A 27,811-nucleotide genomic window follows, 5' to 3' on the forward strand; every position below is an offset into this window, starting at 1 on the left:
AGGCTCGTTCACCTGCACATCCACCAATGTGATATATGCCATCATGTGCCAGCAATGCCCCTCTGCCATGTACATTGGTCAAACTGGACAGTCTCTATGTAAAAGAATAAATGGACACAAATCAGATGTCAAGAATTATAACATTCATAAACCAGTTGGAGAACACTTCAATCTCTCTGGTCACGCGATTACGGACATGAAAGTTGCGATATTACAACAAAAAAACTTCAAAACCAGACTCCAGCGAGAGACTGTTGAATTGGAATTCATTTGCAAATTGGATACAATTAACTTAGGTTACCTTGCATAATGACTTAGCCACTCCCAGTCTCTATTCAAGCCTATTTCCCCTTGTTTTTTCCTACCCCGCCGCCCTCCTCAGACGCTCTTGTTAAACCCTGGATTTGTGCTGGAAATGGCCCACCTTGATTATCATACACATAGTAAGGAGAGTGATCACTTTAGATAAGCTATTACCAGCAGGAGAGTGGGGTGGGGGGAGAGAAAACCTTTTGTAGTGGTAAACACCCATTTTTTTCATGCTTTGTGTGTATAAAAAGATCTTCTATACTTTCCACAGTATGCATCCGATGAAGTGAGCTGTAGATCACGAAAGCTTATGCTCAGATAAATTGGTTAGTCTCTAAGGTGCCACAAGTACTCCTTTTCTTTTTGCGAATACAGACTAACACAGCTGTTACTCTGAAACCTGTCATAAAGCAAAATGGTGGCATTCTACATTTGCTGTGTACAGATGTAAAAATGGCTGTACAAGATGCAGGAGAATTAAGCCTAGAATACTCTAAAATGATGGACTCCCACACGGAAGTAAGACTATTTTGATGTGTATTAATGAGAACTATGCCTGTAAAAACTGAATACTACACTATATTTTTATAAGGGCAGAGGATGGGTCCTGATGAAGTAGATAGTACGTACAAAATTCCTCCAGATTTCAATGCGTTTGTTGTGTGCAAAAAGACTGAAGGATGTATATCCTTTAAAACAGGTGTAAACAGTGATCTCCTAGTACCTTTGTTTGATGACAACGCTTCACATGGCTTTGCATTTCAAAATAAACAGAACCTTTTGCACTAGGAACTAGGGGAGTAAGCAGGGCCTACTCTTTGTATCTTAAGTGTCTGTGTTTGTTTGCATTTGTGTTTACATTTTAAAAAGGCTTTTTTATGCCCCAGGGTGGGATTTTAAGTGAAGTGTCTTTTCATGGCAATTCAACTTCTGCTTGATAGGAACACAGGCAAGAGACCAAATATATATATTTTATTTTTGCCTCATCTATGGCTCATCGAGGCAAAAAAATAGAAATAAAAACAATCATTTAAGAACACGCTTTTTGCTAGGAACACCACAAAATCCAGACAGGAGTGAATTTCCTTTATTGCATTATGAGGTGGCAAAGCGCATTAGACTCCACACAAGCTCCAGTAGCTCAAAGTAAGCTGCTTGGGACAGAGACTAGCTTCATTTCTGTGACCTTGGCGGCACTAAACAGATTAATAAGCACCAACAAACAGTGGTGTTCCTCAGTCGTTTACTGTACACGGCTCCACACAGCGTGCTGGACTCTTGCGTCTCTCATGGGCTTATTTAGTTTGCGGCTGCCGCAGGGAGCCACCGATGGGGGTGCAAATGAAGCGAGATCAGGTCTCCGCAACCACGCTGTTGCAGAGCAAAGAAGTGACCCCCCCCGGCCCCCAACCCAATGCCTGTGTTTCCCCATACACCTCTGAAGCCTCCTTCCCTTCTCCTCTTCAGGAGACTGCGCGGCTTAGGGAACGAAATTGCAGGACAGTGGGAGGCTCCACGCGCGGCTCCTTCTCTCCGGATAAACATCCGCAGCAGCGATCGCATCGATCCCTTGTTGTGTGGGGGCCACCCCGCGGCTCCTAGGTGAGCCGGGTAGAGCGCGCGGCGCCCGCCCCAGCCCGCAGTCAGAGGAGGGCTCGCGCCGGCCGGGTCCGGATTCCAAAGAGGCGCTCGGCCGGGATTGGCGGCGCCGCTCCTGTGGGGGCGGGGACTCTGCCAATCCCGGGGGACCTTCCCGCGGGTGACCTGAGAGGGCCCTGCAGGCTGCGGCTCCGCGCGGCCGGAGCGTGTGTGACTCGCTCTCTCTGCAAGTCCTTGCAGGAGCTGCACACCCAGGACAGCTTGGGGCACTTACGCCGAGCAGACACGTGCTTCTCGGGGGCTGGATCCTCTCTCTCCTCCTCCTCCTCCTCCTTTTTTTCCTCTCTCTCTCTCTCTTTTTTTTTTTTCAAAGACATTTCAGCCCCCGCTCCAAGCGAAGGCAGCAATGTGCCACCCAGGTTTCTGGTGCAGCCACTTGCCACGGATCTGAGGACACCGGGGAGAGAACGAGACAAAGGAGCCTGACTGAATGAATGTGCTGCCGACTTTGGGGGAAGAGGAAGGAGTCAAGAGAGGGGGCAAAAGTGATGGCAGCGATGGAAGGGGTGTGAAAACTAAAATACCTCAGTCTTCCTGGGAGTGATCGCCCTGGCCGCACATGGTTTGCTGCTCAGCCCTTTTGCTAGACTGACTTCCTCAAGTTGGATTCTCCACTTTAACAATGGATAACTTCTTCACTGAGGTGAGTACGGGGGGGCTGAATGGGGGAGGGGGCAGTTCTCTGCTGCAGTGATCAGCTCTTGCTAAACACCAGATTTATGAGATCTGTTCCCCCCCTTCCTCCCCATCTGGATTGCTTTGTTACAGGAGCCCCCGCATCACAAATAAAAGGGGGGGAGCTTTTCTTCCAGTTACTAGCCCTCTGGCTGGAAGGTTTCTGCTTTTAGCATGGTTTAAACACATTATTTTTGCAGCTCTGTCAGGGTGTGAGGGTTTGGAGATTACCAAAAGAAAGTGAGATATATATTTTACATATATCATTGAAACTCCCGTGGCAAAAAATATCCTTTAATGACAAGAGGGAGATACTTTTAAAAGTCTGAGTCTTGGCAGGTCTTCAGTGCGATTGCCTCTTTCTCCACGTTGTACTGTAGGTGAGTTTCCTTTTGTGTAGACTGCTGTCTGTGTGGCACACGCTCTGTGTACTCTGTATTAGGTCAGCAAATTATGAGGCTTTTGGCCCATTGACTGCATCTGTGAGCTAAATGCTAGAAGAAAAGTGCCGGCTTTGCAAGATCACCCTTGTGCAGAAAGCCCACTAAAACTTTAAACAAGGACATGGTTAAATGCCTGGTTTCTCACGGAGAGGTCTGGTATTTCCTTTCAAAAACTTGTTGGCTTCCTGTGAGTGGGGTACACTAGTGACTGCAGGGGTTCGTGCACTTCACTGCCAGAACAGAAGGAGAGGGGGGCAAGGGGAAAAGAAAAGGATTTATTCCACTTCTGTTTCCCCTGCTGACCAAGTCATAACATTGGCCAAGACATTGCTTTTTTGTAGTTTGGGATAATTGCAAACGATGCAGTTTTAAGATTGTCACTTGTAATCCTGAGTTAGGTCAGTTCATGGTTGATATTACTTATGCTCTGACTAAAGTTAATTGAAGAACACTTTAAAAAAGTATAATAAACATTTTTGGGGGACTTTGATAGCCTGATTCACAGAAGTGCTGAGAACTCACAGCTGTACTGAAGTCAATGGGACTTGTGGATGCTGTGCACCTTTTGAAAATTTAGATCTAATGTCCCAGTCCTGCATAGATTTACACACTTGCTCATCTGCACCGCGAGTAGTGCCATTCAGATCCCTGGGACTGCTCACTGCATAAAGTTATGAACATGTGAAAGTCTTTACAGATTGGGGCCCAAGTGTGCTACTGATTGTCAACCATGATGTCTTCAGTTTCACATTCACCCATATTTAGAGGTGAAGTCGACATAGTTGGTGAGTTTGCTACTTGCAAAATAGCTTTGGTTGCTGTTTCCTTGGCTGACTCAACAGATTTCAGTATTCTTGTACAGTACTTCTGCACACAATTTTGTATTCAGAGAAGGTGGTGAGTGACAATTCTCCCAGCTTTTTCTTTTGTTAAACCTTGTGGTTTTAGCATACTAAGGGGGTACCCAGAAATATAGTGCTTTTGTACTGTTGACACAGAGAAAAATGAAATATATCTGAGATAAGAAGCAATAAAAATGACACAGATTTGACCATCACAATGTCTTGTGGACACTGAGTAAATGCAGGTAATTAAGGTTTTGGATAACAGGACTTTCTCAATACAATGCAAATTGAGGGACATGATCCTGTTTTGGATAACTGGGCTAGTACTAATAGAGAACAAGGGTTTGTGTGGGTGTGTGATATATCAAAACAGGACCAGGTATCTGGAGGTCTGGTTTCTATTCCTACCCCAGCCACCAATTTACTGTGAGACCTCTGGGAAATCACTCTGCTTCTCTGTGGCTTAGCTTCCCTCCTTCATAAAAGGGCTAATCATTTCCTACCTTGCAGAGGTGTTTGATGTCTATAATGCATTGTGACCCCAGAAGAAAGATGCTAGAGACGCAGGAAGTAGTATCACTGTGAATGGTAAAACACAGTGTCTTCTCCTGAAGTGGAAGGGAAAAGCAAACAGCATGTGTTTTACTATGGCTAAATGTAAATGTATACCTCCTAGGAACAAAGAGAGTAAGCCATACCTACAGGATGAAAGACTCGATTCTGGGAAGCAGATGGGGAAACAGAGTCAGAGAGAAGTTGTCACTTACCTAAGGTTATGCAGGGAGTCTCTGACATTGCTGGAAATAGAAACTGAATCCTCGGCCTTGTCTACACTATAAAGTTGTACTGCTTTAACTATACCAGTATATTTACATTTACTATACCAGTACAAAGAAAAGGAGTAGTTGTGGCACCTTAGAGACTAACCAATTTATTTGAGCATAAGCTTTCGTGAGCTACAGCTCATTATACTAAGTCATTATACTAAGTAAAAGTATTTCCCCTTGTTTATTCCCACCCCCCCGCCCCCCCGCTGTTCCTCCGACGTTCTTGTTAACTCCTGGAAATGTGCTGGAAATGGCCCACCTTGATTATCACTTCAAAAGGTTTTCTCTCCCCTCACCCCACTCTCCTGCTGGTAATAGCTCATCTTAAGTGATCACTCTCCTTACAATGTGTATTTTTTCAGGGTCTGTGTGTATATAAAATCTCCTCACTGTACTTTCCACTTTATGCATCCGATGAAGTGAGCTGTAGCTCACGAAAGCTTATGCTCAAATAAATTGGTTAGTCTCTAAGGTGCCTCAAGTACTCCTTTTTCTTTTTGTGAATACAGACTAACACGGCTGCTACTCTTATACCAGTACAGTTAAAGCAGTACAACTCCTACTAGTGTGGATGTAGTTATATTGATGCCTTATTCTGGCATAGCTATTCCAGTAAAGGCAGTGGAATAACTATATTGGTATAAGCACATCTGCAGTAGGACTTATGCCGGTATAACTATTCCAGTTAAAAAAAAAAAAAATCACACTGCTAACTGAAATAGTTATGCCAGTAAAGCTTCAGGTGTAGACTGGGCCTCTGTCTTCCAGTACTGTGCTTCATCCACAAGACTATCCTGTACCCTCATGATATAGTGTCTTTCATGTTTTTGGTGCTGCTGGCATTCCCACACAAAAAAGAAAAGAAAATAGTTGATCTGTTTACCAGAATTGTAATTAGTCAGATAAAAGAAGGTTTTATCCAGCACTGCATACAAGACACCTTCATATGCAAGGCAACAAAAATTCTGTCATATGCCATAAGAGGGAAATTTGCAAGATTAACTTGCAAGAATTGCGAGTGGCAAATCCTAAAGTAATGGTATTTCTAAAGAGAATAGTGCCTCATCTTTCAAAAGCTTATTTTGCATTAAGAGCAAGTCTGTTTGTAACTTGTTTCCAAATTATCATAAAAAGTCACCAGCCCTAACACAAAATACACTTGTTCATCCTACCATGATGATGAAGAAAAGAACTAATGGTATTTACTTGTCCATTAGCCAAAATTAGTTGCCCCAGGCAACTGATAGAGTAAAATTTTGCCAGACTGCATTAGCATTTCAACATATATTTATGTTAATTTGTGGTTGCTAAATGTGCCTTTGATCTTTCCTAAGAGCTTTTTCAACATGTTGATATTACTTTAAAAGATCAGTAAACATAGCACCTTGGCTTTAATCTGTATCCAAAGTCTCACCCAAAAGTATAAACATTTTTCTTTCCTTGAACTGGTGAATATGTAGGTTATATATTGAGCTCAGTACATAGTAAAGTAGAAACACATTAAGGGTCTGATCCACTGAGATCAGTGGAAGTCATTCGAATAAGCTATTAGTTGGCTAAACTTGATTGAAGCAAACATCCTGTAACTGATGCCTTTGAGAATTTAATTATTTGTGTCCCATTATATTAATACCCTATTGTACCATAAAGAAAAGGAGTACTTGTGGCACCTTAGAGACTAACCAATTTATTTGAGCATAAGCTTTCGTGAGCTACAGCTCCCTTCCTATTGTACCATGTGAAAGAAAGGAGCTGTGTAAGAAAAATGTGTATCCAGGTATCAGGCCTGATTCTGCTCTCTTTTAACAGCAGCATAGATCAGGAGCAATCCCATTGAAATCAATGGAGTTAAAAACTGGTATGAGAATAGAACATATATTGCCTTATTTCTTAAAAAAAAAAAAAAAATTACAGCGTACCTCCATGATGCCTGCAAATTACCAAAGAAGCCTCTGTTTGTGTTTTCAAATTATTGCAAGCTAGGTTATTCATAAAACTCTCCTTGCTGCGGAGCTGTTGTAGTCTAGCAAACGGGCACTATGGGAAAAACATACCCGTTGTTGTCTGCGTGTATTCTTTTCATGAGTGCCTAGATAATGATGTATCAGAGGGGTAGCCGTGTTAGTCTGGATCTGTAAAAGTGGCAGAGTCTTTTCTGCTTTTAGATAATGATGGGTGCTAATTGTAACCAGCTCTTAATACATTTTGTTACTCACTGGAGCGAACACATCCAGCAGTTGCCTAATTGTATTAATGCATGTGTGCGTTACAGAAAAAAACACTCTTGTTGGCACTTGTCTGTTTTAAACAAGATCTGGAATCCTGACTGAGTGTTGGGAAGTTCATGGCACTCAGCTGACATACTCACTTCAAACTGGTTTCAGAGTAGCAGCTGTGTTAGTCTGATTTTTAGGAGTGAAAAACCTGAAGGCATTAAACTCACAATTGAGTTTCTGTTTCCTCACCACCTACCTTCGTTAGGCAGTGCTGTAACAAGAACTTGTGTCTGGCCTTCCACAGAAGCCTTTTCTTTTTTCCAGGGGTCTATAACTCAGCCGTTTAAAAATTGCTTCAGGGAGAAAACTAGTCTAGAAGGTCGCAGTGCAGGAACCCTTTTTTCCCCTCCCCCTTCTAAATCCAGTTAAAGTTATACTTTAAATAGTTACTTTCTTAAAGTTCTGTAATTAAAAAGTGATTTTGATTTTAAAATACTTTTTCAGGTGAGGGGTTAACCTGGATTAAGACCTTTGTTCATTTGAAAGAAATGGATTGGTTAGGTTATTAACTTTCACTGACCATGTACATAATAGTATTTTAATATTCTTTTAAAAATTGTCTGTTAACATCCTAAGGATCTCTGATAAGCAAATCTCTCTTGTTTTTTCATTTTAATTCTTAATAGAGCCATTATGATCCATTGAATAAGACAGCCCAAATATTTCCCACATATATAGCCAACTGGTTAAACAGACTGGCTCTAGAGGAGACATTCACATCTTTTAGCTGAGGTCTAAATCTTCGGATTTCAGTAGAAGTTCTGCCCAAATAAGGACAGTTGGCTGCGGGATATAATTGTGGCGAGGAAGGAACACAGGCAAATATTGTGTCTGCACACAGAAATGGAGGCATTGGGGGCACATAGCACCATCTCTTTGCCCCTGAAACTTGCAGGAGGCCACATCACATGTTTAGCTTCTGCAGTTTTGGAGGCTGTGTAGCAGGGTAGGAGAGGATGAGGCCAGGAGAAAGTTGCCCTCCATAGCATTCATCCCCTTCTGACTCCATGAGGATGTTGCAATATAGAGCTTGTTAGTGCTGACCCAGTGCTCATTCATATCATGTAAGTCCCCTCTTGGGGCGCAGCTGAGGTTCCTGAGGGAGTGATGGCTATCATGGGGGCCAAGAGTGCTCAGAGAATAGCCTTCCCTTTCTCATGGAAGTTGCATGGGATTCCCTCAGGCTCACAAGAACTCTCTGTGGTCTTGCTGTTTCTTTGGTGGCCTTGTGTGGCCACATCCCCTTGAGTACTTGTGGGCTGGGGGGCAGAAAACACTGTGGCCTACACAGTCGAGATACTGATGAGTAGGAGACTGAGAAACTTCACACGCATCAGGATGTATTTCCCTGATTATGCCAAATGGTTCCAAACATAGCATGTTTCCTTGAAAGAAAAACAGAATGTGTTAACCAAAGTAGGCCCAATCCTGGAACCTGTCCACATAGCCATTGAGTTCAGTGGGACTTACAGATACAGAAAAGCTGCAAGATGGGACCCAATTGCTGTTATACGGAAAACTCTTCAAAAAGATAAAAAGAACAGGAGTACTTGTGGCACCTTAGAGACTAACAAATTTATTAGAGCATAAGCTTTTGTGGGCTACAGCCCACTTTATCGGATGCATAGAATGGAACATATAGTAAGAAGATACACACACACACACACACACACACACACACACACACACACACACACACACACACACACACACACACACACACACACACACACACACACACACAGAAGGTGGAAGTTACCATACAAACTGTAAGAGGTTAATTAATTAAGATGAGCTGTTATCAGCAGGAGAAAAAAACTTTTGTAATGATAATCAAGATGGCCCATTTAGACAGTTGACAAGAAGGTATTAGGATACGTAACATAGGGAAATAGATTCAATATCTGTAATGACCCAGCTACTCCCAGTCTCTATTCAAACCCAAGTTAATGGTATCTAGTTTGCATATTAATTCAAGCTCAGCAGTTTCTCCTTGGAGTCTGTTTTTGAAGCTTTTCTGTTGCAAAATTGCCACCCTTAAACCTTTTACTGAGTGGCCAGAGAGGTTGAAGTGTTCTCCTACCAGTTTTTGAATGTTATGATTCCTGATGTCAGATTTGTGTCCATTTATTCTTTTGCGTAGAGACTGTCCGGTTTGGCGAATGTACATGGCAGAGGGGCACTGCTGGCACATGATGGCATATATCGCATTGGTAGATGTGCAGGTGAATGAGCCCCTGATGGCGTGGCTAATGTGATTAGATCCTATGATGGAGTCACTTGAATAAATATGTGGACAGAATTGGCATTGGGCTTTGTTGCAAGGATAGGTTCCTGAGTTAGTGTTTTTGTTGTGTGGTGTGTGGCTGCTGAAGAGTATTTGCTTCAGGTTGGGGGGCTGTCTATAAGCAAGGAGTGGTCTGTCTCCCAAGATCTGTGAGAGTGAGGTTTTTCAGGATAGGTTGTAAATCTTTGATGATGCGCTGGAGAGGTTTTAGTTGGGGGCTGAAGGTGACAGCTAGTGGCGTTCTGTTCTTTTCTTTATTGGGCCTGTCCTGTAGTAGGTGACTTCGGGGTACTCTTCTGGCTCTGCCAATCTGTTTTTTCACTTCAGCAGGTGGGTATTATAGTTGTAAGAATGCTTGATAGAGATCTTGTAGGTGTTTGTCTCTGTCTGAGGGATTGGAGCAAATGCAGTTGTATCTTAGAGCTTGGCTGTAGACAATGGATCGGGTGGTGTGTCCTGGATGGAAGCTGGAGGCATGTAGGTAAGTATAGCAGTCAGTAGGTTTCCGGTATAGGGTGGTGTTTATGTGACCATGGCTTAATTAGCACAGTATGTCCAGGAAATGGACCGCTTGTGTGGATTGGTCTAGTCTGAGGTTGATGGTGGGATGGAAATTGTTGAAATCATGGTGGAATTCCTCAAGGGCTTCTTTTCCATTGGTCGAGATGATGAAGATGTCATCAATGTAGCACAAGTAGAGTAGGGGCGTGAGGGGACGAGAGCTAAGGAAGCTGTATGCAGTCCTACCTACACCCCTTTGCAGACTTCGGCACAGAGGATGGCCTAGGGAATAGAGGGGGAATCTCCTGGGTGGCACAGCATAGAATGAGTCTGTGTATTTAATTAAAAGTATTTTATGGAAGTTGACCTGTCCTTTTACACCAGAGGTGGGCAAACTACGGCCCGTGGGCCACATCTGGCCCGCGGGACCCTCCTGCCCGTCCCCTGAGCTTCTGGCCCGGGAGGCTCGCCCCCGGCCCCTCCCCCCTGTTCTCCGTTCCCCGCAGCCTCAGCTCACTGTGCCACCGGCGCAATGCTCTGGGTGCGGGGGCTGCGAGCTCGTGGGACAGTGCAGCTGCAGAGCCCGGCTTGACCTGGTGCTCTGTGCTGAGTGGCATGGCTGTAGCGGTGCCAGCCACTGGTGCTCCAGGCAGCATGGTAAGAGGGCAGGGAGCTGGGTGGGTTCGATAGAGGGCAGCGGAGTTCGAGGGCGTGGACAGGGGCCAGGGGTGTGGATAGGGGTCGGGGCGGTCAGAGGGTGGGGAACAGGGGGGTTGAATGGGGGCAGGGATCCCGGGAGGCAGTCAGGTAGGAGGGGGGGTTGGATGGGGCAGCTGGGGGCAGTCAAGGGTAGGGGTTCTGGGGGCAGTCAGGGGACAGGCAGAAGGGTTGGTTGGATGGGGGAATCCCGGGGGGGCAGTCAAGAATGAGAGGAGGGGTTGGATGGGGCGGTGGGGGCAGTCCGGGGCAGTCAGGGGACAGGGAGCAGGGGGTGGTGGATGGGGCACGAGTCCCGGGGGAGGCCGTCAGAGGACAGGGAACAGGGAGGGTTGGATGGGGTAGGAGTCCCTAGGGGGCCATCAGGGGGCGAGAAGCGGGGGGGGGAGGTCAGATAGGGGTCAGGGGCCGGGCCACGCCTGGCTGTTTGAGGAGGCAAAGCCTCCTCAAACTGGCCCTCCATACAATTTTGGAAACCCGATGTGGCCCTCGGGCCAAAAAGTTTGCCCGCCCCTGTTTTACACCAATGGTTCCTAGCCCCATGGTAGAACAGAGAAGTTGTTTCAGGATACTCAGGACCACCTCTGATTTAGCCACAAAGAAAAGGAGGATGGTCATGATTCCCCTGGATCTGTTTGTGGAATCTCTCCCCCCAGATTGAGAGCCTGTGCATTAGACCAAACGCCTGCATCTTACTTCTAATAAATAGTCTGTCTACTTGAACATTACCAAGATTATATTATAAATTGTTTAATAAATAGAATATTTTACATGCATGTGTAGATCAAATGCCTTACATTCCAGATGATCACCCACCATTTCACTAACTATATATGCAACTAAAATGCAGCTACTACTAGGCAGGAGAGGAACTGAAGGTGAGATTGGAAGTTATAGCTGAAAATATAGCAAATACAATAGCTATTTTTCTAAATGAAAGTGTCCTGCAAATGAGCCAAGTATATTTGTTGCTTTTCCCATCCAGAAACAACCTGAAGGGCTGAAAAGATTTACTCTGGAGATATTAAGTGAGGTGTAACGTGTACAAGAGGCCACCCTTATAAGGCTATTTATTTTTAAAAAGAAGCTAGTAGTTTATCAAAATAAGTCAGCTGTATAGTTTATTGACCAGTGACGGGTGGTTCATGATTATTTTATTATCCGTTGAAAATGTAATCCAGCACATCTGTTGGATTACAGAGTGAGAGTTTCAATGCCCATCTATGAGGGGCAAGAGAGCTCATAGGTCTGTTTTACTTTATACCATGCTAGTAGAAATCACTTGAAAACAATATGGTTTAATATATTTAGCTGACAGCCAAACCACGTGTGCAACAGCAATGTGTGTCACTGACAAATTCCATGGGCTTTCAGTGGATTTGCTGCTCCATTATGGCACAGATGATGGGGTGGGGCACCTCATCAATAATTACAATGTTAATTAGGTCAGTCCTTCAGTAGATTGTACTGTCATTGTAATATTCTTGCTGAATCCTAGGTTTATGCTTGGTGAAAGCCTATTAGTTTTTCATGAAGCTCTTAAATTATTTAGCTTTAAAAGTTGTCTCCATGCAAACTGATACTTCTGGATCTCTGTATAAACTACTGTAGTTCCATGGAACAAACAGTCCCACTCCCTGGTGTGTGTGTTTGTATTTTAAATATGTGGCTAGGCAAATGTTGATATCATTGTATTAGAAATGAACATTCTGTATTTGTTCAAAAAAGTAAAGGAGTACTTGTGGCACCTTAGAGACTAATGAATTTATTTGAGCATAAGCTTTCGTGAGCTACAGCTCACTTCATCGGATGCATGTAGTGGAAAATACAGTGTGTACGGTAACACCCATTGTTTCATGTTCTCTGTGTATATAAAATCTCCCCACTGTAACGAGAGTGATCAGATAAGGTGAGCTATTACCTGCAGGAGAGCGGGGAGAGGGGGTCAGTCTCTACGTAAAAGAATAAATGGACACAAATCAGACATCAAGAATTATAACATTCAAAAACCAGTCGGAGAACACTTCGGTCTCTTTGGCCACTCAATTACAGACCTAAAAGTGGCAATCCCCCCCCCCCCCCCCCCCCAGTTCCTCACACGTTCTTGTCAACTGCTGGAAATGGCCCACCTTGATTATCTCCCGCCCCCCCCCCCCCGCTCTCCTGCTGGTAATAGCTCACCTTACCTGATCACTCTTGTTACAGTGTGTATGGTAACACCCATTGTTTCATGTTCTCTATGTATATAAAATCTCCCCACTGTATTTTCCACTACATGCATCCGATGAAGTGAGCTGTAGCTCACGAAAGCTTATGCTCAAATAAATTCGTTCATCTCTAAGGTGCCACAAGTACTCCTGTTCTTTTTGCGGATACAGACTAACATGGCTGCTACTCTGAAACCTGTATTTGTTCAGCTTCTTTTTGTAGAACTCCGTAAGAAGGTTCCAGTGGCTGGGAACATTCAGCAGATAAAACTGGCCACAAGGTCTGTACTATCCTTAGTGAATCATAGTTCCTGCTTGTGGTCTGAGCAGCGACATAGTTCTGGGTGGAGTCATGGTTAAAGGGGCAGAAGATGAGGAAGTCTTTATGAATCAATAGACTGTTTGGGAAAAAAAATAAATATCACTCTTCAACTTCAACTACAAAAATAATATCACCCTTCAACTACTAATTCTAGCCTATACTGCATATATACTTATAGTTTCTTGTGAAGTATTCAAGGCTTGTTGTTCCAGATAGATCACAATTTCAAATTCCAGGGAAAGAGTCATGGTTTGGGTGTTAAAATTCTGCTGATTTTCTTCTATTTCCTCATTACCCTGGATTTTGCCAGTGGAGAGGCAATAAACAGCAGGGTGGGTAGGCACGAAGACAGCAGTTTCACTGAGCTCACATCCATTTATTTTTTGTTTTTGTTCTAATTTTGGCTGAGTGAAATATAGTTAAGTTTTACACTGAGTACCCCTGAAGAGGAAGAATAAAGGTATGTTAATGGATGAGAACATAAGAACGGCCATACTGGATCAGACCAAAGGTCCATCTAGCCCAATATCCTGTCTTCTGAGAGTGGTCAATGCCAGGTACTTCAGAGGGAATGAACAGAACAGGTAATCATCAAGTGATCCATCCCGTCGCCCATTCCAGCTTCTAGCAAACAGAGGCTAGGGACACCATCTCTGCTAATAGCCATTGAAACACCTGTCTTCCATGAATTTATCTACCGGTAGTTCTTTTTTGAACCCTGTTATAGTCTTGGCCTTCACAACATCCTCTGGCAAGGAGTTCCACAGGTTGACTGTGTTGTGTGGGAAAAAATAATAGGCAGCACGTTTAAAACAAAGAAAAGGAATTAATTTCATTTGGTGACTCCTAGTTCTTGTGTCATGAGAAGGAGTAAATAACACTTCCTTATTTACTTTCTCCACACCAGTCATGATTTTATAGATCTCGATCATATCCCCCCTTAGTTGTCTCTTTTCCAAGGTGAAAAGTCCCAGTCTTATTAATCTCTCCTCATATGGCAGCCATTCCATACCCCTAATAATTTTTGTTGCCCTTTTTCTGAACCTTTTCCAATTCCAATGTATCTTTTTTGGAGATGGAGACCACCAGATCTGTGTGCAGTATTCAAGATGTGGGCGTACCATGAATTTATATAGAGGCAATTTGATATTTTCTGTCTTACTAACTATCCCTTTCTTAATGATTCCCAACATTCTGTTAGCTTTTTTGACTCCCGCTGCATGTTGAGTGGATGTTTTCAGAGAACTATCCACAATGGCTCCAAGATCTCTTTTTTGAGTGGTAACAGCTAATTTAGACCCCATCATTTTATATGTGTAGTTGGGATTATGTTTTCCAGTGTGCATTACTTTGCATTTATCAACATGGAATGTCATCTGCCATTTTGTTGCCCAGTCACCCACTTTTGTGAGATCCTTTTGTAGCTCTTTGCAGTCTACTTGGGACTTAACTTGAGTAGTTTTGTGTCATCTGCGAATTTTGCCACCTCACTGTTTACCCCCTTTTCCAGATCATTTATGAATATGTTGAATAGGACTGGTCCCAGTACAGACCCCTGAGGAACACCACTATTTACCTTTCTCCATTGTGAAAACTGACCATTTATTCCTACTCTTTGTTTCCTATCTTTTAACCAGTTACCAATCCACGAGAGGACCTTCCCTCTTATGCCATGACAGCTTACTTTGCTTAAGAGCCTTTGGTGAGGGATCTTGTCAAAGGCTTTCTGAAAATCTAAGTACACTATATCCACTGGATCCCCCTTGTCCACGTGCTTGTTGACCCCCTCAAAGAATTCTAGTAGATTGGTGAGGCATGATTAAAAACCATGTTGACTTTTCCCAATAAATTATGTTCATCTTGATGTCTGACAATTTTGTTCTTTACTGTAGTTTCAACCAGTTTGCCCAATACTGAAGTTAGGGTTGCCCGGATCACGTCTGGAGCCCTTTTTAAAATTTGGCATCACATTAGCTATCCTCCAGTCATTTGGTACAGAAGCTGACTTAAATGATAGGTTACAAACTGCAGTTAGTCATTCTGCATTTTCACATTTGAGTCCCTTCAGAACTCTTGGGTAAATACCATCTGGTTCTGGTGACTTATCAATTTTTTTCTAAAACCTCCTCATCTGGGAGAGTTCTTCAGATTTGTTACCTAAAAAGAATGGCTCAGGTTTGGGAAACTCCCTCACGTTCTCAGCCATAAAGACCGAAGCAAAGAATTCGTTTAGTTTCTCCTCAATGGCCGTATCGCTCTTGAGTTCTCTTTTAGCATCTCGATTGTCCAGTGGCCCCACTGGTTGTTTAGCAGGCTTCCTTTGGCTAGTTGTTCTTCAAGTTCCTTATTGGCCTTCCTCATTATATTGTTACGCTTCATTTGCTAGAATTTATGCTCCTGTCAGGGTATACCCCCCCAAAATCTGAACTCTGGGGTACAGATGTGGGGACCCACATGAAAGACCCCCTAAGCTTATCTTCTACCAGCTTAGGTTAAAACTCTTCCAAGGCACAGTCTTCTGCCTCGGACAGATATTGCTGTCACCACCAAGTGATTTTCACAAATATTCAGGGAAGGGTCACTTGGAATCCCTATCCCCTCAAAATATCCCCGCAAGCCTCTTCACCACCTTTCCTGGGGAAACTTGAGAATAAAATACCAACTAGTTGTCTTAGCAATGTGAGCACAGACCAACCCCTTGTCTAAGGTCTTTGGAATCCAAGGATTCTTTAAAAAAAAGTAAATTTTATTAAAAAAAGAAAGAAACACATCTGAAAACTCAGGCTTTAGGGATTAAACACCAAAAATAACTTTCTTGGGGTTCAGCTTAAAGGTTACAAGCAAAACAAAAGCACCGAGGGTTAGCACAGAGGAGTTCACAAACCAAAACCACCAAAAAGGTTCCTAATCGCATCTGTCTTAACTTTTCCTGTGCTACTTGCATATCTGGGGTTCCAAATGAGGAGTTTCTAGGTATGATGCTAATGATTTCCCATACCTGGCTTAAAGCTTACTGCTTGTTGCTGCCTTCCCCTCTCTCCAGCCCGAGAGACAAAGCCACACCCCGCCTCCCACCCAGCCAGCAGTTTCTCCAATTTGAAAGGGTACAGTCTTCCTATTGGTTCCCCTGCTCAGGTGCCAACTTAGGTTAAGCTTCTCTGAACCCTTTACAGTTAAGGCAATTAGGGTACAGCTGCTAAGGAAGATACTATAGCTACTGGCTGGGTGTCCATAAAAGGGAGCTACCCCTGCCCCCCTCATTTATCACAGCTCCTTTCTGTTTTCCTCATGAGGATTGAACTTCCAGTTTTTAAAAGATGCCTTTTTGTCTCACTGCTTTTTTTACTTTGTTGTTTAACCACGGTGGCACTTTTTTGGTTCTCTTACTATGTTTTTTAATTTGGGGTATACGGTATATTTAATTTTAGCCTCTATTATGGTGTCTAAAAAGATTCGATGCACCTAACAGGGATTTCACTTTTGGCACTGTACATTTTAATTTCTGTTTAACTAACTTCCTCATTTTTGTGGAGTCTCCCTTTCTGAAATTAAATGCTTCAGTGTTTGGCTGCTGTGGTGTTTTCTCCACCACAGGGATGTTAAATTTAATTATATTATATTATGGTCACTGTTACCAAGCGGTCCAGCTATAATTACCCTGAGCACTTCGCAGTTACTGTCACAATCCTGGTCAAGTGGTCGGTAATATATTCCTACTGCTATATTCTTATTATTCAAGCATGGAATTACTATCCATAGAGATTCTATAGTAGTTTGGTTCATTTAAGATTTTTACTTCATTTGATTCTCCACTTTCTTTCACATACAGTACCACTCCCCAACCAGCACAACCTGTTCTGTCCTTCCAGTATATTTTGTACCCTGGTATTACTGTGTCCCATTGATTATTCTCATTCCACCAAGTTTCTGTGATGCCTATTTGTATCAATATCCTCATTTAATACGAGGCACTCTAGTTCACCCATCTTATTATTTGGACGCCTCGCATTTGTGTATAAGCACTTTAAAAACTTGTCACTTTTAGCTGTCTGCCATTGCATAATGTAATTGAATGGGACTTTTTTCATTTGACTGTTTCTCATCAGATCCTACCCATATTTTTCATCGTCCATCTTCTCCTCCTGACTAGAACACAAGGAATCTCCATTAATAGATCCTTCCCTGAAGATGTCTCTGTCCGAACCACATGCTCCTCTGCACCTGTCAGCTTCCCCCCAGCCCTGAGTTTAAAAACTGCTCTACGACCTTTTAAATTTTAAGTGCCAGCAATCTGGTTCCACTTTGGCTTAGGTGGATCCCATCTTTGCTGTTTAGGCTCCCCCCTTTCCCAAAAGTTCCCCCAGTTCCTAATAAATCTAAACCTCTCCTCCATACACCATTGTCTCATCCACACATTGAGACCCTGCATTTCTGCCTGTCTAGCTGGCCCTATGCATGGAACTGGCAGCATTTCAGAGAATGCTACCATGGAGGTCCTGGACTTCAATCTCTTACCTAGCAGCCTAAATTTGGCCTTCAGGACCTCTCTCTCCCATCCTTCCCTATGTCATTGGTACCTACACGTACCACGATCACTGGCTCCTCACCAGCAGTACACATAAGTCTATCTTGATGTCTCGAGAGATCTGCAACCTTCACACCAGGCAGGCAAGTCACCATGTGGTTCTCCTGGTCATTGCAAACCCAGCTATCTATGTTTCTAATGATCGAATTCCCCCATAACTATTACCTGTCTCTTCCTAATGACTGCAGTTCCGTCCCCCTCTCAGTGCAAGAGGATACCATGACATCATCTGGACGGAGGGTCCCAACTATGGAATCGTTTCCCGCTGCTCCAATTGGATGTTCTCCTTCCCTGAGACTTTCATCCGCCTCAACAGCACAGAAGCTGTCAGACCGGGGGTGGGACCGTTCTACTGTGTCCCGAAAAGTCTCATCTATGTATTTCTCTGTCTCCCTTAGCTCCTCCAGTTCAGCCACTCTGGTCTTCAAAGCCTGGACAGTCTCTGAGAGCCAGGAGCAAATTGCACCGAATGCACACATACACCACCTGCCCACAGGGCAGGTAATCATACCTGCTGCATTGGGTGCAATAAACTGGATAGCCCCCACTCTGTTGCTGGACTTCTGCCTGCATTCCTTTTTACTTCTGCAGTTCGTTCCTTTGTCGATGTTCTGTTTTTGTTAGGGGTGTTTTTGGCTTTAAATTTAAAGAATGTTAAGTGTATCTAGCCCCTCTTCATAATCCCCCTCTAAACTTTTTAAAGCCCATGTCTTCCTGAGTAGCCCCACCCCCTGGTTAAGGGTTGATGGGTACAAGTACAACTCGGTTTCAGACAACCCCTCCATTAAAACAGGTTTACAGCATTTTCATTATTGTAGAAAAGCTGCTAAATAACTTTGACACTCTGCAGTTTAAGGAGATGACCTTTTGAAGTTTGGGAGTAAAATGAGAACTGATACTGTGAAACAGAGCTAGAAGATAATTTAAGTACATCCATGCTAAGGGAAGTATTAAAATGCCGAGTTGTCTGTAGTATACCAAGGCATTATCCACGTTTTGGGAAGAGGGGGGACAAAACTTCTATCTAGTCTTCAGCATTTCTAAAGATACCATTTAAAAATAGCGTAGAGACAGGATTAATTTTATTGGCTTCATCATAAATTCAAAGGTGCAGATTTTTAACAATGAGGGTAATTAACCATTGGAACAATTTACCAGACATTGTGGTGGATTCTCTGTCCATTTTAAAATCAAGATTGGTGTTTTTCTAAAAGATATGCTCTAGTGGAAACAGGAATTAATTCAGGGAAATCCTATGACCAGTGTTATAAAAGAGGTCAGACAATTGTCCTTTCTGACATTATAATATATGAATCATTTTATTCAGGACGAGTCCCTCAAAATTGGAGAAATATGGATTATTTATTGTTGTTTTGTCTAAGAGTAGTTACAATTGGGAAGGGTAGAATGAAGAAAGGAAAGAAAACAAGGTTGCCAATTAACATCAGCTTGGGCTTGAGTTGATCTATGGTGTCTATCTAGACCAGTGGTTCCCAAACTTGTTCCGCAGCTTGTGCAGAGAGAGCCCCTGGCGGGCTGGGCTGGTTTGTTTATCTGCCACGTCCTCAGGTTGGGCCGATCGCGGCTCCAGGTCAATGGGAGCTGCTGGAAGCTCAGGGTAGGGATAGCTCAGTGGTTTGAGCATTGGCCTGCTAAACTCAGGGTTGTGAGTTCAATCCTTGAGGGGGCCATTTAGGGATCTGGGGAAAAAATTGGGGTTTGGTCCTGCTTTGATCAGGGGGTTGGACTAGATGACCTCCTGAGGTCCCTTCCAACCCTGATGTTCTATGATTCTATGACAGGGATGTCAGATTTCAGAAACATGTGATCCTTATCCAATGGAGATTCTTTCATTAGAGTTTTCTCTAGTTTCATTAGAGTTTTCTATAGTTCATACCAGCATAAGGAGTTCTTCCAGTCACAGATGGGTTCAGATGGGTAGGTAAATTGCAGCACAGTCCTTTATAGGTGAAAGTATTACATTTGTGTGTGTTGTCCCCCTCCCCCAATGGAAGAAAAAAGCAAGCAGGAGGGAGTGGAACTTTGCAGCATGCCCCAGGAGTCTAAGCGTAAGAGTCTTCATTACCCATATGATCCCAACAAAGGGCTACGCTCAATATATGTAACACCTTTTTTAAGCTAATGACTCAGGAAATATTAGGTTAGGCATGCTTGCATGGAGTCAAAATCATTTCCTTTTTATCTTCTCTTTGAAAACCAGTCACGCTCATTTCCTTTCCCAAATAACGTTAAATAGCACAACATTACAAAGATTAAGGCCAAAACTTTCAAAAGTGATCCTGATTTTGGTGCCTGCTTGGAGATAGCTAGGACTTGATTTAAATAAGTGCCAAGTACCTGCAGCTGTCACTGACTTTAACTGGAGTAGTGAGTGCTCAGCACTTCAGAAAATCAGATTCAACCTAGAATCTTGTACCCCAGCTTCCATATTCCTGTAACTTCTTTCTGGACGCTGAAGGCATTATCATTTAGAGCAGCATTTCTCAAACTGGAGTCCACAGACCCCTGAGGGTCCCTGGGGGTATTCCACGGGGTCCTTGGGCCCCGCTGATCAATTCCTCCTCCTCCCTCCCAGTGCCTCCTGTATGCTAAAATTCTGGAGGGCTAAGGCAGGCTTCCTACCTCTCCTGGCTCCATGCCACTCCCGGAAGTGGCTGGCACGTCCCTGCGGACCTGGGCGGGGGACGGGGGGGAGGTGAGGGGAAGGGTGCCTCCGCACGCTGCTGCTGCCCCGAGCGCCGACTCCGCAGCTCCCATTGACCAGGAACTGAGAGACTGCCTGGCCCCCCCACCTAGTAGCCGCTGCCAGGGGGCTGTGACCCAAACACCCTTTGAGCCCAGTGCCTGCACCCCAAACTCCCTTCCCAGGGCCCACACCCAAATTCCCTTCCTCAACCTGGTGAAAGTGAGTGAGGGTGAGGGAGAGCAAGCGACAGAGGGAGCGGGGATGGAGGGAGCAGAGAAGGGGCAGGGCAGGTGCATGACTTCAGGGAAGGGGGAAGGGCAAGGGCTGAGCAGGAGGGCCTGGGGGTCCCTGAAAATTTTTAAATCAAAATGGGGGTCCTCGGGTGGCTAAAGTTTGAGAACTGCTGATTTAGAGAATTCTCATTCCATGAAGTTTCTTTACATTCTGGTATCCAGATTCAAAAATGTCAAGTATCTTATCAGACTTGATTAAAAAATGTTTCTATTATCTATCTTCCAACTTGCATGTTTTTGTATTGTATGTAATGTGCATGTTCCTGCTCACATTGAAGTTAATAACAAAATTCCTCTTGACTTCAGTGGAAACAGAATCAAACCTTACAATTGTGTTTAGTGAAGTCAGTCTTTTTCCTTTTTTTTCATGAGTCTACTCATGCATTTCATCTTCAGAAGAATATTTAGTCCCATTTTGTAAATATTAATTGGTTAGCATATCATTAAAATGTACTCAAATTAAGTTAAATAAATTCCTTATTTAAGATAGCATATACTTTTAAAATTAAATTGTTACTATTGTCAGGAAAAATCAAGTATTGTTTTATGTATCTCTCTCTCTAGTTAATGGCAACAAACTGAACTGGGGGAGGGATAATTGCAATTTGACCAGTTTTCCTTCACTGGGTAATATAATGAATAGCATATCTTGGCATGGGATATTTATGTACTCCAGAAAAAAGCCAAGCTTGCAGAATTGTGGAGTTCAGGTCAGGACAAGAAGTGGTAGAGTCTCTAGTTCAAACTTCTAGTCTTGTTTGTCTTGGTGTTTTTTTACTTAATATAGACTGTAGTTTTGTGATAGGTTTCATGTTTACCTACTTATTAGAGCTTTTTGTTGATATGCATGATGAATAGTTTGCTTGCTGTGTTTTGAAATGTAGAACACATTTTATTAATTTTTTTCATAGAGAAGACCAGTGTGGCTTTTATGGCAAAGCTGGCATTTCCTGTTTCTTTTCAAAGTGTATACCAGGAAGAATATCCAATGAAGTGAGCTCTTTGTTGTTTAAAGTCTGAGAATCATACTCTGCCATGTGATACTTAATAGTCTGTTTTCAAGAATAAACAAGTCATGGGGCTGTTTGTCTATGCTGTGTAGCATAATTTGTGCAGCTGCCTTCTTTTCATTATTTTTTTCTATTACCAGTATTTTACACTCTAAATCTGAAAATTTATAACAGATGGCAGGCAGTTTTTGGGGCTAAGGAGGCTTGGGAAATGTGGAGGTTGTGTTTTTAGCTTGTAGTTATACAGCAGTTGCAACAAAGAATGGTTTTATTACTATTAATTTTTTACATTGCAACACTGAGGGCCAAATTCTAATCTCAGATGTGTATCATCATTACGATGGAAGAGCCACAAAATCTGCCTTGCTCATTCAGGTCCTGAGTCCCCCACAAGGTCCCTCAGTCATCTGGGCCTGTTCTCTGGGCTTTTGTGAGGGAGCACAAGAAGAATGTAATGTTGTTCTCTTTATGTTGAGCTGATGATTACCGTGCTACTGCACATGTGTAATTGGGCTACCTCCTCTTTTATATTATGAAGGCAGGGGCAGTATCAGTGCCTGGTGCAAGGACAGAAGGTTAAATCCAATTAAATGTGACATTCCTAACATTCTTGCTAACTTTCGGGATGCTCTTGTTAAAGGCTTGAGCCTTAGCTCTCTGAGGTTCCAAGTTTTTTTTGGAGTCTTAAGTGGCAAATTGTTCATCACCTAATACTTTGTGAATGCTGCTGGAATCTAATATGTGTTGTATTGGTGGATTTGAAACTATTTTGAAACTTTTAACTGCCACTTTGTAAAATTAATAGAATTTGTGTTGCCTGAGAATTCTCTAGTTGGGGAGAATCAGCCAAACAGTCCCTTCATAAAGTCATTAATGCCACAAAAGTGTTGCTGTTTCCCTGTCTCTGTCTGTTGGAAACACTCTGGTACAGGCACAGAGAAAGACTTCGGGAAACCAAACAAGTGTGAAAGGCAAGAGAATGTGTGTGACGCTCCCCAGGGGTAGCCAGGGTTGTGAGGCACCTCACCACCACCTGCTCTTAGTCTGAGGAAGTCTTGTCGATGCCTCACTCTCCCTGTATAGGTAACGACAGGTGCATTGCAGCCCCTTATCCACTGAATGCTTGCAGAATTACTAGCCTTGCTGTTCCCAAAGGAATGGTGCACACCAGCTTATAAGATTCAATTCAGGATCAGCACTTTGCTTAACACCACAGCACTTAAACTTATTCTTGTTTTCACTATAAATATATCTCTTATCAAAGAACAGAGATTCAGGTGATCGTGAGTAAGAATATTGGAAGCAAATGGTTATATATAAAACAAAATCATAACACGCTTTCTAGAGACTAAACTTTATTCTTCTGTTTAAGAAAGCTTATCTCACCCAAATTTTTCACCAGCATTTTCAGCCTAGCGTAGGTGAAATGCCCCACTGTTTGTTTACTTCCTAGGCGAAGGATGTCAGTGTGTCTTTGTCCAAATATATACTACAACAAAGCTTCGATGTGTACCTAGAGATAGGGTTCCCTCGTGCCGCTGCCCTGCGCCCCTTACTATTCTTCTTGTTACTTTTCTCTGTTTGAATTTTTCACAATCCTTCATTAGCATTTGATTCAGACTCATGAATAGAGGCGCATTGTGTACCAGACAATAATTTAACAGATAGATAAACATTTTTTGCCTGAAAGAAAACCTGTTTTCCATCTTTCCTGATGACCAGTCCCTAGACACTTAAGAACATAATTTTCAGTGTCTATACATAACTCATAAGAATGGCCATATTGGGTCAGTCCAATAGTCACTCTAGCCCAGTAGCCAACAATGGGCAGTGCCAGGTGTTTCAGAAGGAATGAACAGAACAGGGCAATTTTCAAGCGATCCATTTTGTTGTCCAGTCCCAGCTTCTGGCAGTCAGAGGTTTAGGGACTCCCAGAACATAGTCATTGGTGGACCTATCCTCCATGAACTTTAGTTCTTTTTTGAACCCAGTTATACTTTTGGCCTTCACAACATCCCCTGGCAATGAGCACCACAGGTTGACTGAGTGTTTTTTGAAGAAATGCTTCCTTTTGTTTGTTTTAAACCTGCTGCTTATTAATTTCATTGTGTGATCCCTGGATCTTGTGTTATGTGAAGGGGTAAATAACACTTCCCTCTTCTCTTTCTTCACACTATTCATGCTTTTGTAGACCTTTGTCATCTCTCTTTTAATCTGAACAGTCCCAATCTTTTTAATCTCTCCTCATATGGAAGCGGATCCATACTCCTAATAATTTTTGTTGCCCTTCTTTGTACCTTTTCCAATTCTAGTATCTCTCTTTTGAGATGGGGTGACCAGAACTGCAAATAGTATTCAAGGTATGGGTATACCATGGATTTATAAAGTGGCAGTATATTTTCTATCTTATTTATCCCTTTCCTGATGGTTCCTAACATTCTGTTAGCTTTTTTGGCTGCTACTGCACATTGAACAGATGTTTTTAGAGAACTATCCACAATGACTCCATGATCTCTTTCTTGAATAACGCTAATTTAGAGCCCATCATTTTGTATGTATAGTTGGGATTAATTTTTTCAGTGTGCATTACTTTGCACTCACTGTAATTGAATTCCATCTCCATTTTGTCGCCTGATCACCCAGTTTTTTGAGATTCCTTTGTAACTCTTTTACAGTCAGATTGGATTTAACTGCCTTGGGTAATATAGGTTTCAGAGTAGCAGCAGTGCTAGTCTGTATTCGCAAAAAGAAAAGGAGTACTTGTGGCACCTTAGAGACTAACCAATTTATTTGAGCATAAGCTTTCGTGAGCTACAGCACCGATGAAGTGAGCTGTAGCTCACGAAAGCTCATGCTCAAATAAATTGGTTAGTCTCTAAGGTGCCACAAGTACTCCTTTTCTTTTTGGGTAATTTTGTATCATCGGCCAATTTTGCCGCCTTACAGTTTGCCCCTTTTTCCAGATCATTTATGAATATGTTGAACAGCACAAGTCCCAGTACAGCTCCTTGGGGGACCTTGGTATTTACCACTTTATGGGGTAAAAACCGACCATTTATTCTTCTTTGTTTCCTATCTTTTAACCAGTTACTGATCCATGAGAGGACGTTCCCTCTAATCCCTTGACTGTTTACTTTGCTTAATAGCCTTTGGTGAGGGACCTTGTCAAAGGCTTTCTGAATGTCCATGTATGCTATATCAACAGGACCACCCTTGTCCAGATGCTTGTTGACACCCTAAAATAATTCTGATAGATAGGCGAGGCATGGCTTCTCTTTACAAAAGACATGTTGACTCTTCCCCAATATCATCTGTGTCTGATAATTCTGTTCTTTACTATAGTTTCAACCAGTTTGCCCAGTACTGAATTTAGACTTACTGGCCTGAAATTGCCAGTATCACCTCTGGAGCCCTTTTTAAACATTGGCATTACATTAGCTATCTTTCAGTCATGTGGCACAGAGGCTTCTTTCAGACATAGGTGGTACATGCAGCACTTTATAGTTCTGCAGTTTCATATTTGAGTTCTGTCAGAACTCTTTGGTGAATACCATCTGGTCCTGTTTAAAATTGCTATTTAATTATCAGTTTGTTCCGAAATGTCCTCTGTTGTCACCTCAATTTGGAAGAGTTCCTCAGATTTTTTGTTACCTAAAAAGTGGCTCAGGTATGGGAATCTCCCTCACATCCTCTGCAGTGAAGACCAATGCAAAGAATTCATTTAGCTTCTCTGCAGTGGCCTTGCCTTCCTTGAGTGCTCCTTTAGCAACTCAATTGTCCAGTGGCCCCACTGATGGTTTTGAAGGCTTCCTGCTTCTTAAGGTCCTTTTTGCTTTTAGTGTTTGAGGCTTTGGCTAGTTGCTCTTCAAATTTTTATTTATTTATTTGGCCTGCATAATTATACTTTTACACTTGACTTGCCAGAGTTTATGCTCCTTGCTATTTGCTTAGTAGGATTTGACTTCCAGTTTTTTAAAGGATGGAGACAAAAATACATCTGCTTCTTTTACGCTTACAGAACATCCATACATGTGTTTCAGAACGGTACTGATGGCTAATGTGACATGCGCTTTTCAGTAGAGACCTCACATGACACTCTTAGTGAACTAGAATGTAAATTCAAGGCCCAGGAGATCCTTGTAACCCCTACACATCTCCTCTGTGCTCCTTGCGAGTTGGCAATGAGAGGTTCCTGGGTTACAATGCCCATGAAGGAGCTGACCACAAGGTAGAAATAATGGGCCTGATTCAGCACCTAACATCTGTTGTCATGATGTGGGTGTACAGTGGGGCTGGATAAGGTGGAGGTGCTGTGGGCTAAAATTAAGGAAAGAAAGGTAAAGAAAACAAAATATCTGACAATTAGAGTAACTGATCATTGGATTAAATCACCTAGGGATGTAGAAAAAAAACGAGGAGTACTTGTGGCACCTTAGAGACTAACAAATTTATTTGGGCATAAGCTTTCGTGGGCTAAAACCCACTTCATCGGATGCATGCAGTGGAAAATACAGTAGGAAGATATATATACACAGAGAACATGAAAAAATGGGTGTTGCCATACCAACTGTAATGAGACCAGTCAATTAAGGTGGGCTATTATCAGCAGGAGGAAAAAAACTTTTCAAACAGTTGACAAGAAGGTGTGAGTAATTGACCTGGGGAAATAGTTTTTACTTTGTGTAATGACCCATTTCCCCATGCTATTCACACCTTCTTGTCAACAGTTTGAAATGGGCCATCCTGATTATCACTACAAAAGTTTTTTTTTCTCCTGCTGATAATAGCCCTCCTTAATTGATTGGTCTCATTTCAGTTGGTATGACAACACCCATTTTTTTCATGTTCTCTGTGTGTGTATGTATATCTTCCTAACGTATTTTCCACTGTATGAATCCTATGAAGTGAGCTGTAGCTCACGAAAGCTTATGCCCAAATAAATTTGTTAATCTCTAAGGTGCCACAAGTACTCTTCATTTTTTTTTTATTTTTTTTTTTGCTGATACAGACTAACAGGGCTACCACTCTGAAACCTAGGGATGTAGTTGAGGTATCCTTTCTGGAGGTAATTAAGAGAAGATTAGATTGGAATCTAGGCAGAATGAGGAATCAGCCTTGTAAGATACCTGTCAGATTGAGGGCTGATCTACACTGTGGTTAGGTCAGTTTAACTACATTGCTCAGGGCTGTGAAAAATTTCACATCCTGTGTGATGTAATTAAGCCAACCTAAACTCCAAAGTAGACCCTGCTAGGTCAAGAAATAGATTTACTACAGCGACTGAAGAACCCCTTTATTGCTGTAACGTTTCTAGTGTAGACCTACTCTAAGTGATCAGTCTTTCCTGGCCCTACTATCTGCAAGTTCTGTTTAATAAACAATGTGCTCATACATTATTGTTTACAAGTGTCTTCCCTACTCCCTCCAAGAAGAAAGATTTCTTAATTGTTATTTGACAATAGCCAAGATGGTAGTGGCCACAGGTTGAGAGACAGGTCAAGCTGGGACTTAGACGTACCCATTTGAAATCCCATCCGTTCTGTCAATCCCTGAAAGAACTCGGAGTGAAATCCTGACCCTGTTGAAGTGAATGGGAATCTTGCAATTGAAGTCAGTGGGGCCCGGATTTCATTCTATGGCAAAGCCAGTGTGCTAGATTGTATGGTTTTAGTGACTCTCTGTCAATGAGAACTCAGTTTTGAGGGCCTTTTGCTACTTTGGAGAATAGAATTATGGGTAAATAAACTAATTCTATCAGGTCTGTTTTTTATAACCATGTTTTCCTGCCCACAGTGACAATGAAAATGTTTCATAACACTTCTGCCATGGTCAGAGATGTTCGGCTCTTGTTGTAGCATAGATAGGCACTTGTACTTGCATGAAAGGGAGAAACATGCCTCTTAGCTGCTAATTAAAAAACAAACCCAAACACCCTTCTGTCTTTGCAGTCCAGATCCAATTAAGGGAATGGTTTTCTGTCACAGTTATGAGAACCAATCAAGTGTTTTCATAGCAGTAGTTTGTATGTATGTTTTTATACTCAGTGGGGTAGTATAATCACTGGCAGTTGAGCAAACCTGAGTTCCTATACTGTATTGAGCAATGAAATCTACTATGACTGTTACAGTGGATGTTTTAGGTTGACTAG

General features: G+C 42.6%; 1 protein-coding gene across 1 annotated transcript in view; it reads left to right on the forward strand.

Annotated features, from left to right (window-relative positions):
• Window positions 1–2,069: 2,069 nt before the first annotated feature.
• Window positions 2,070–27,811, forward strand: part of MYO10 (myosin X) — a 273,342-nt gene continuing 247,600 nt past the window's right edge. Inside the window, exon 1 of the mRNA XM_074945009.1 lies at window positions 2,070–2,611. Within this exon, the coding sequence (XP_074801110.1) occupies window positions 2,591–2,611 (21 nt within the window). The 5' untranslated portion in view covers window positions 2,070–2,590. The remainder of the gene's footprint in view (window positions 2,612–27,811) is intronic.

Source organism: Natator depressus, chromosome 2 (assembly GCF_965152275.1).
Source record: "Natator depressus isolate rNatDep1 chromosome 2, rNatDep2.hap1, whole genome shotgun sequence".
In the NCBI taxonomy this organism is placed as follows: domain Eukaryota; kingdom Metazoa; phylum Chordata; order Testudines; family Cheloniidae; genus Natator; species Natator depressus.